This window comes from Raphanus sativus, chromosome 5 (assembly GCF_000801105.2).
Source record: "Raphanus sativus cultivar WK10039 chromosome 5, ASM80110v3, whole genome shotgun sequence".
NCBI lineage: Eukaryota > Viridiplantae > Streptophyta > Magnoliopsida > Brassicales > Brassicaceae > Raphanus > Raphanus sativus.
Window position 1 is genome coordinate 5,784,733 of NC_079515.1, and position 10,852 is coordinate 5,795,584.

At 31.8% G+C, this 10,852-nt stretch overlaps 2 protein-coding genes across 3 annotated transcripts; both read left to right on the top strand.

Moving 5' to 3' along the window:
- Window positions 1-1,053: 1,053 nt before the first annotated feature.
- Window positions 1,054-3,968, top strand: LOC108861702 (cytochrome P450 72A13-like). Of its 2 annotated transcripts, XM_018635638.2 has the most exons (5): window positions 1,063-1,520; window positions 1,605-1,822; window positions 1,916-2,163; window positions 2,905-3,280; window positions 3,356-3,968. In XM_018635638.2, the coding sequence occupies exons 1-5, from the start codon at window positions 1,253-1,255 to the stop codon at window positions 3,779-3,781; spliced, it is 1,536 nt and encodes a 511-aa protein (XP_018491140.2). In that variant the 5' UTR covers window positions 1,063-1,252; the 3' UTR covers window positions 3,782-3,968. The 2 variants fall into 2 exon arrangements, with proteins under 2 accessions (XP_018491137.2, XP_018491140.2); XM_018635635.2 differs by having other exon boundaries at window positions 1,054-1,520; window positions 2,905-3,968.
- A 211-nt stretch (window positions 3,969-4,179) lies between these two features.
- Window positions 4,180-6,645, top strand: LOC108861648 (cytochrome P450 72A13). Its single transcript, XM_018635563.2, has 5 exons — window positions 4,180-4,528; window positions 4,603-4,820; window positions 4,911-5,158; window positions 5,506-5,869; window positions 6,017-6,645. Exons 1-5 carry the CDS (start codon window positions 4,249-4,251, stop codon window positions 6,452-6,454), a joined length of 1,548 nt encoding a protein of 515 aa, XP_018491065.1. The 5' UTR covers window positions 4,180-4,248; the 3' UTR covers window positions 6,455-6,645.
- Window positions 6,646-10,852: the final 4,207 nt, after the last annotated feature.

Genomic DNA, 10,852 nt, shown 5'->3' on the forward strand with positions numbered 1-10,852 from the left:
GTTTTGGTACTACATTACTGTATCATTTTATAAAATATTTGAATTTTTGGTGATATTTTTAATTATTTTATCAACAAATTTTGTTACAATTAAAATAAAATAAAATTTATAATTAAAATTTGATTTTTGTCACTAATATTTTAAATGAATTACTGAAATTTCATATTTTACTAATAACATATTTTTAAATAGTATATGAACTAAAGGTTATTATATACTATTATATTTTTGTATATAAACATTTTTAAGCAATATATTGCTAATAGTTTCAAAATAAATAAAAAGATAATGTATGGCTGTAAATATAAAATTTTAACTTATGTTAATACATTTATTTTAATATAAAAGTATTATATGTTTTCGAAGTTTAATCCATTATAATGATGATCAATAATTTATTTAAGTTAAAAAATAAAATAAATTTTTTTGTTAATTTACCTATTTAATATATTTTTAATATTTAATTCATATAGCACTTCTATTTTTATATAATACGGAATATATCATAGAATCTATAAAAAAGTTAGTATAAAGAATTTTTTATTTTCTTTTTATAATAAGTTTTACTTAAATTTACTTATAATAATATTATATTACTAATTTCGAAATATGTTAATGTGTTATTTATAAAAAAATATTTAAATTTTAAACTAAGATTTTGTTAGATTCTTTCTCAACAGATTTTATTATAATTAAAAAAATCAAATTTATAGTTGGTTTATATTGTTAATATATTTATAGTTGGTTTATTGTTAATACAAATAAACAAATATGTCATATTGACTAATTCTTTAAGTGGTCCTACTATGACTTGTTAATAGTAGATAAAAATAGAACCCTAAATTAATAGATTAGATTTCAGTTTTACTACCGATTACCAAAACGAATACAAAGAAGTCAATTTTACCAAAAGAAAAAAGAAATCAATTTTACCAAAAGAAAAAAGAAAAAGAACAAGTCAATTTCAAGTTAGGTCATCCTTTGGATGAGTTTCAGAAGCAACACTTAAATACGAGAATAGCATACAATAAAAAATGTTATATGGAATTACAAAATCAAGAACATTTGTTGAATTTTCATCAGCCACACGTAGGATTTACTTGAGGCATACGCTTTTTTTTGTGCAACAACTTGAGGCATACGCAAATCAACAATAAAATTGACCTATATATACATAAACATTTTTATCTGGCAACTTCATATCAGTAAAAGAAGAGTAGTACCGAAACTCCATTAAAGAACTGAACCAGTGATGTCTTTTTCAATAGTAGCAGCAGCTTTGCTAGTGGCTGTGTTGTTGTGGACATGGAGGATCGTGAAGTGGGCCTGGATAAAACCCAAGATGATGGAGAGTTACCTGAGAAGACAGGGACTCGCGGGAACACCTTACACTCCTCTAGTCGGAGACATGAAGAGAAATATTAATATGTTGATGGAGGCCAGATCTAAGCCCATGAATCTAACGGATGACATCACTCCACGTCTCCTTCCTCTTGCCTTGAAGATGTTAAACACTCACGGTACTACTTAATTCTCTCCTTTGGCTTTTCTTCTTAGAGCTTGAGAAGTTGACTTGATTGAAAGTTACGTTTTGGTGGGAACAGGAAAGACTTTCTTTATATGGATTGGACCAGTTCCAGCTGTCATGATAACCAATCCAGAGCACATCAAACAAGTCTTTAATAAAGTTTACGACTTTGAGAAAGCTGCTACGTTCCCTTTGGTCAGGTTGTTAGCAAGTGGGGTCGCGAGCTATGAGGGAGATAAATGGGCAAATCACAGGAGAATCATCAACCCGGCTTTTCACCTCAAGAAGATCAAGGTTTTGTGTTTTGTCTTGTCTTGTCTGAATCAAGTTAGACTTTATATATGTGTGTGTGATTCTTTAGCAACGTTCTGCCTTTTGGTTTTACAGAACATGGTCCCTGCGTTCTACCACTGTTGCAGCGAGGTTGTCTGCCAATGGGAGAGTCTAGTTTCGGATAAAGAATCTCCTTGTGAGGTAGATGTATGGCCTTGGCTTGTGAATTTGACTGCAGATGTGATCTCACATACTTCTTTTGGAAGCAGCTACAAAGAAGGACAGAGAATATTTCAGCTCCAAGGGGAGTTAGCTGAGCTCATCGCACAAGCTTTTAAGAAATCTTACATCCCTGGACTAAGGTTACATAAACACACAAGTGTTAGTTAATAAACTAGTATCAGACTGTTCAATCCGGATTTTTTTCAGTATTTCGTTTTATAGGATTTAACTACTATATTGGAAAATTTGACTTAATTCTATTTATATAATATCAAATTTTCTATATACCAAAAGACCATAATTATATTTCTCTTTTGTAGCAATTTTTAGATTATATCATTAGAAATCAGATTTATTAAAACATAAATATATACTTCCTATTCTAATTTTTTAGATATAATATTTTTTAATTAACTATTAAAATGAAACTAAGAAAATAGTAATATCATTATATTATCATATAACTATATTTTAGCAGAAATAGCCTTTTAAATTTAAAAGAAATTAAAAAATTATTAAATCAATGTTTTAATATGAATATCATATTAATAAATTAACTTATGTATATAGTATTATTTTTATTCCTACCAAAAAAATAGTATTATTTTTTATTAAAAATTATATATAAGTACACTAATATTTTTTAATAGATTGGTTTCTTCGATTATTCGGTTTGATTGGTTAATATACCGAACCATATTATATATTGTGGTTTGTAAAAATAACTTCTATTCAGCTTATTCAGTACTATCAAATCTAAATCATTTACCCTATTCTAGTTTAGTTCGATTTTAACTGGTTTGGTTTTACCGGATCAAACACCATATCAATATGTACACTTGAAGATTGTGAGACTTACTAGAACTTGTGGTTTGGTGTAGGTTTTACCCAACAAAGAGCAATAGAAGGATGAAAGCAATAGACAGAGAGATTGATATAATACTGAGAGGTATTATCAGCAAAAGAGAGAAGGCTAGAGAAGCTGGAGAGGCAGCCAATGACGATTTGTTGGGGATACTGCTGGAATCAAATTCAGATGAGTCTCAGAGAAATGGAATGAGCGTAGAAGAAGTGATGAAAGAGTGCAAGCTGTTTTATTTTGCGGGACAAGAGACAACTTCAGTACTTTTGGTCTGGACTATGGTTTTATTAAGTCATAACCAAGACTGGCAAGCTAAGGCACGAGAGGAAGTGATGCAAGCACTCGGTGGTAATAATAATAAACCAGAAATAGACTCCCTTAGCAACCTTAAAGTGGTAAGTAAACCATCTATCACCTTCTCCTGCATTCATAGTTACCAACAATCACATGAAGTTTTGATTTTCAAACAGATGACTATGATCTTCAATGAGGTATTGAGGCTATATCCTCCAGTGGCTTTGCTTAAAAGAGCTGTCAACAAAGAAATGAAGCTGGGAGAGCTTACTCTCCCGCCTGGAGTTCAGGTTTATATACCAACTGCACTTGTCCATCGCGACCGTGAGCTTTGGGGAGATGATGCAGCTGAGTTTAAGCCAGAGCGGTTCAGAGAAGGGCTCTCAAAGGCAACAAAGAACCAGGTCTCCTTCTTCCCCTTTGGATGGGGACCAAGGATCTGCATCGGTCAGAGTTTTGCTCTGCTGGAGGCAAAGATGGCAATGACTTTGATTCTTCAGAGATTCTCCTTTGAACTCTCTCCTTCTTATGTTCATGCGCCTCAAACAGTCATGACCACTCGTCCTCAGTTTGGAGCTCATCTCATCCTGCACAAGCTTTGATTATGTGTGTTGCCATCAAGTGTGTCTGTATATGAGTCTGTAACAAAAGCAAATCTTAGAAAGACTTGTTTATTACTTTAGGTTAGGTTTTGAAGATTTCAATTCAGTCCAAGTCTAAGTCTAAGGTCGTTTTCTAGTGTTGCTGAATTATTAATCTTGAAAAGTCTATAATACAAAGCCAATTTCAATTCTACCTTCTTTTGGATGTGTTTATAAAAGAGCCAACCATAGGGAAAGAAAACTAGAATATGAAAAAAGCATAACATAAAAAAATTATTATATTGACTTAGAAAATCTAGAACAGTCTTTGAATTTTCCTCTGCCTCAGATATGATTTACTTGACGCATACGCAAAAACAACAATTACTTATCTTATATATACATAACACCTTCATCTGGTAACTTCAATTCAGTAAAAAAAAAAGAAAAGAAAAACACATCTAACGATATCTCAAAGAAGTGTGTCTATGAGTAAAACAGATATATCAGCGGTTGCTGTTGCGGCTGCTGTCGTGGCGGTAACAGTATTGATATGGAAAGGTCTGAACCTAGCTTGGTTTAGACCAAAGAAACATGAGGCTTATCTAAAGAGACAAGGTCTCTCTGGAACTCCTTTCACCTTTCTTGTCGGTGACGCTATAAGGGAAGCCAGTATGGTGGAGCAAGCAAAAATCAGACCCATCAGTATAACCGAAGATTACACGGCACGTGTCATGCCTATGATATCACAAACCGTTAAGGATCATGGTAAGCTAACGGTTTGATTTTAACTAAAAACAGAGGATCTCTGTTTTTTATCTATGGTTTTGGTGTTTGTGTAGGGGAGACATGTTACATGTGGATGGGACCTACAGCGAGTGTGATTGTGACGAAACCAGAACACATCAAAGAAGTTATGAACAGAGTTAACGATTTTCCGAAGCCGCCAGCGCACCCAGTCGTTGAGCTTTTTGCGACTGGAGTCGCCTTGTATAGTGGAGAGAAATGGTCTAAGCACAGGAAGATTATTAACCCTTCTTTTCATCTAGAAAAGCTCAAGGTCTTCTTCTCTTCTTAACATCATTTCTCATGGTTGTAACCTTTGTATTTTTTTTAAAATTGTATGCTGAGTTTTGCTTTGATTGTGTAGATCATGATACCTGCGTTCTACGAGAGCTGTATCGAGATGATAAGTAAATGGGAGAGGTTAGTGAGTGAGCAAGGTTCATCAATTGAGATTGATGTTTGGCCATATCTTGAGGATGTAACCTCAAATGCAGTCTCGCGTACTGCATTTGGTAGTAGCTATGAGGAAGGTAAGAGAATCTTTGAGCTTCAAGAAGAACAAGGTCGACGAGTTGTAAAAGCTCTTGAGATGGCTTTCATACCTGGAATGAGGTAAAAAAATATCTATACTATTTAAAAAAGTAAATTTGCTTATTTGTATATTCTTCGTAATTATAGATTTATTCATATTTTATGCTTAATTATAATATTAATTAGTAAATAATTTTAGTGACTTAAATAAAAAATATTGAATATTAAAATTAATATTTAGTTAATTATTAAATATTTCAAAAACATGAGAATAATTTTAATCTAAGATTTTTAAATTTATAGTATATATGCTTATAATTTTTAAATAATTATTAAGCCTGCAGGCAAAACACTTAGTTCTTCTTTATGTTACTTTCATTCGTAGAAACATGGAGAATATATTTAGTGTTCTTCTTCTCATTGTTTAGATTTCTACCTACAAAGAACAACTTGAGGATGAAGCAGATAGACGGAGAAGTGAAGTCTAGGTTGGGAGAGATCATCAAGAAAAGACAGAGAGATATGGAAGCAGGGGAGGCTCCAAAGAATGATCTGCTGGGAATACTTTTGGAATCTAACTCTGGAGATCATGGGATGAGTACCAAAGATGTGATAGAAGAGTGCAGGCTGTTTCACTTTGCCGGCCAAGAAACCACTGCGGATCTGCTTGTGTGGACTATGATCATGCTAAGCTATCACCAGAAATGGCAAGATGAAGCTAGACAAGAGATATTACAAGTCATTGGGAAGAACAACAAACCAAGTTTTGATGCACTCTCTCGACTGAAAATAGTAACAAACATAAATACTATTTTTTGCAATCGTTACTCTACTTGTGACCTCTAAGCTTTGCATAGGGTTCTTAAATCTTGTGTGCTTTTTCTCTACTTTTTGTCCAAAACTCAGACTAACGTTTCTTGGTTTTTTTATTAAATACAGATGAGCATGATCTTGAACGAAGTGTTGAGGTTATACCCACCAGGGACTCTACTTGGTCGAACCATAGAGAAAGAAACAAAGCTAGATGAGGAGGTGACACTTCCAGGTGGTGCGCAAGTAGTGATTCCTACTCTTATGGTTCATCGTGATCCTGATATCTGGGGAGAAGATGTTCATGAGTTTAAACCGGATAGATTCGCGGATGGGATCTCAAAGGCCACGAAGAACCAAGTCGCTTTTCTTCCCTTTGGATGGGGACCAAGATTCTGTCCTGGTCAGAATTTTGCTCTCATGGAAGCTAAGATGGCTCTCGTCTTGATACTGCAGAGATTCTCCTTCGAGCTGTCTCCATCGTATATTCACGCACCTCACACGGTTCTTACACTTCATCCTCAGTTTGGTGCTCCCTTGATCTTCCACATGCTCCAAGATCAGTAAACTAGGTTTCCAAGATCCTCTGTTTTTTTTAAGCAAGATTCATAATTTGTTAGCGTATAACACGGAGAAGTTCATGAGAATTTTACTGCGAAATTCTTATGAATTATTCGTCCATAAAGAGTAGCATCTATGCATGTAATATATTCTTTAATCATGAAGTAAGAAATAAAATGTAGCTTTATTGTGTACCAGGAACATTTCAAAATGAGTGCGCATCAAAGAGTGCATTATGCATGTACTTATACGTGGACAAAGACGAGATAATGCTTTTCGAGATTTCCACGTACAGCAATAATAATGAATTTAAGGTTAAATATGCGGATGTGTTCTTGTGACGTCACAAATATGGATTTGGTCTTGCCCATATGATGGATCTGAGTGAAACCAAGATCTCATAATGTGATGTATTTCAGGTTAAATATGCGGATGTTTTCTAGATTTGGTCTCACCCATCTTAAGCGTCTGTCCTAGTTTCCAAGTTTGCACTGACTCCAACTCCTTCACTAGTAGTTTAGTACTAAAAGTAAAACCAAGATCTCATAGTATATATGATGTACCTAGAAGGCATTGACTTGCAAGATATTAGGACAGAAGATGCCTCTCGAGCACTGTCAAACTGTAATAACAGCATTTCCCCTTTTGGCTTATCCGAAATAAGATATTTTAGGGCCAGTAACGTGGATGCCATGCTATACCGTAATTTACAACTGCATTAATTAGTGTGACAAGATAGGAACACATACTTCATCAATCCAACCTTACCTGATTGAAAATCCAAGTAAAAGGACAAGAGTCACAAGACTTGTTGATAAGTTTAAACTATATATACTTTTTTGGTAAAAAAACTATGTATACTTACATGACTTCTCGACAATTAAAAGTGACCAGCTTCTGAAGAGAAAAACACATGACATATTTACTTATTTTCACTATGTCACCAATATTACTTACTTCCACTCTCTCACTAATAATACTTCATTGTCATCCCAAGAACTTATCGAAATTAATTTCCAAAAAAACTCCTGAGCAAAGCTCACCATGCAAATTATGCCCCATATGTATTTTAAATATATTAAAAATAATTTATATTGTTTAAAAATATTTTTAAATTAGTTTTTAATGTCAGTTCGTAGAGTTTTAGTCGATTTTATTGATATGACAAAAAATAGTTTTTTAATGTCACAAGTTCACTTTATCTATCAATTATCCAAGTGCATGTTCAGAACATTCATGAACTATTTGAACGAAAAGTTTAGTTGCCTAATATTTCGTTTTTATAATTTAGTTTATAGTTTCATCGAGCTTTAACATAAATAATGGTCAAAGAGTTTAGAACCTCTGTTATCTCCGTTTCTCTAGATAATGAAGATTTTATAATGCTAATTCAACTAATCTAGGCAGTATATGAAATTTTAATAAACTAAATATTAAAAAATTATAATGATTACTCTATCTCATGAAAGATAATTTAGAATACATTAATTGAAATGTCGAATGTGGTTTGATTTTTTTTAAACAAAAGTAAAGAATATAAACTTTAGTATATAGAGCATTTACCGAAAATTCATTATTTTATAAGAGGTTAACCCACAGATTTTGAATTTTTTTCAAAAATATGAAAATCTCGTTTTAGTGTATATTTTCATCGAACACTAACATAAAATGATGGTCAAAGAGGTTTAGAACCTCTGTTGTCTCCGATTCTTTAGATAATAAAGATTTTATAATGTTAATTCCACTAATCTAGGCAGTATATGAAAATTTAGTAAACTAAATATTAAAAAGTTAGAATGATTCCTCTATCCCATAAAAGATAGTTTAGAATACCTTAATTCAAATGTCGAATGTGGTTTAAAATTTTGTAAACAAAGTAAAGAATATAAACATTAGTATATAGAGCATTTACCGAAAATTCATTATTTTAGAAGAGGTTAACCCACAGATTTTGGAAATTTTTCAAAAATATGAAAATATAGTTTTAGTGTATATTTCCTTGTTCTAAAACGCGGCGGCTTGACCCGAGAACGCGGCGGATAAACGTGAAGCGGTTGTGAACCGTGGCGATTTCAATCTAGTCGGGAAAGAAATCGGATGTCAGAAGAAAGCTCAATTTTTTGTTCTTTTTGACCTAGAAATCAAATGTTTTACCTAAGATCTAAGATATATGTGTTAAAACAGCAAGAAAAAACAAGGAGATGATGGAAAATCGAGAAAAAAAACAGCAGCCGTCGTGATTACAATCGCAGAAAATAAACCCTACAGGAGGAAGATGACTGGTTAATGACGGATTTGCCCCTCCTTAAATGAAAACTCGAAAATATATATAATATATGCACCAAATATGGTTCGAATCTGGGCTGCAAGACGTTAAGAAACATAGCTAGACCACCACACCACCGCACTTTTCTGTTAAAATCATCAATATATCTATATATATACGTAATAATATAAAAATGCCCTAAAATAAATCCCCGATTAATCCCCGTATATTTTCCGATTAATTGATTCGGCGCTAGGCGTCACCCGACCGCACGCGTTATGCCTAGCGTAGTTTCGAACAAGGGTATATTTTCATCGAGCACTAAAATAAGATGATGGTTAAAGAGGTTTAGAACCTTTGTTGTCTCGTTTCTCTAGATAATAAAGATTTTATAATGGTAATTCCACTAATCTAGACAGTATATGAAATTTTACCAAATTAAATATTAAAAAAATTAGAATGATTAATGTATACCATGAAAGATAGTTTCGAATACATTAATTCAAATGTAGAATGTGGTTTGAATTTTTTTTTTAAAGTAAAGAGTATAAACTTAAGTATATAGAGCATTTACCGAAAATTCATTATTTTAGAAGAGGTTAACTGACAGATTTTGGAAAATTTTCAAAATATAAAAATCTGGTTTTAGTGTATAGTTTCATCGAACCTTAACATAAGATGATGGTCAAAGAGTTTAGAACCTCTGTTGTCTCCGTTTCTATAGATATTGAAGATTTTATAATGTTAATTCCACTAATCTAGGCAGTATATGAAATTTTAGTAAACTAAATATCAAAAAATTAGAATGATTCCTATGTACCATGAAAGATAGTTAAGAATACATTAATTAAAATGTAGAATGTTGTTTAAAATTTTTTAAACAAAAGTAAAGAGTATAAACTTCAATATATATAGTATTTACGGAAAATTCATTATTTTAGAAGGGGTGTTAACTCACAGATTTTGGAATATTTTCAAAAATATGAAAATCTGGTTTTAGTGTATATTTTCATCGAGCACTAAAACAAGATGATGGTCAAAGAGGTTTAGAACCTTTGTTGTCTCTGTTTCTCTAGATAATAAAGATTTTATAATGGTAATTCCACTAATCTATGCAGTATATAAAATTTTTTTACTAAACTAAATATTAAAAAATTAGAATGATTCCTATATACCATGAAAGAGAGTTTCGAATACATTAATTCAAATGTAGAATGTGGTTTGAATTTTTTTAAACAAAAAGTAAAGAGTATAAACTTCAGTATATAGAGCATTTACCGAAAACTCATTATTTTAAAAGGGGTTACCCACAGATTTTGAAAAAATTCAAAAATATGAAAATCTGATTTTTAGTTTATAGTTTCATCGAGCCTTAACATCAGAAGATGATGGTCAAAGAATTTAGAACCTCTGTTTTCTCCCGTTTCTCTAAATATTGAGATTTAATAATGTTAATTCCACTAATCTAGGCAGTACATTAAATTTAGTAACTAAATATTAAAAATTAGAATGGTTCCTCTATCCCATGAAAGATAATTAGAATACATTAATTCAAATGTCAAATGTGGTTTGAAATTTTTTAAACAAAAGTGAATAGTATAAACTTTAGTGGCATAGAGCATTTACCGAAAATTCATTATTTAAAAGGGGTTAACCCTTCAGATTTTGGAAATTTTCAAAAATATGAAAATCTGGTTTTAGTGTATATTTTCATCGAGCACTAATATAAGATGATGGTCAAAGAGTTTAGAACCTCAGTTTTCTCCGCTTCTCTAGATATTGAAGATTTAATAATGTTAATTCCACTAATCTAGGCAGTATATGAAATTTTAGTAAACTAAATATTAAAAAAATTAGAATGATTCCAATATACCATGAAAGATAGTTTCGAATACATGAATTCAAATGTCGAAAGTGGTTTGAAATTTTTTGAACAAAAGTAAAAAGTATAAACTTCAATATATAGAGTATTTACCGAAAATTCATTATTTTAGAAGGGGTTAAACCACATATTTTGGAATATTTTCAAAAATATGAAAATCTGGTTTTAGTATATATTCTTTCATGAGCACTAAAACAAGATGATGGTCAAAGAGTTTTAGAAACTTTGTTATTTCTGTTTCTCTAGATAATAAAGA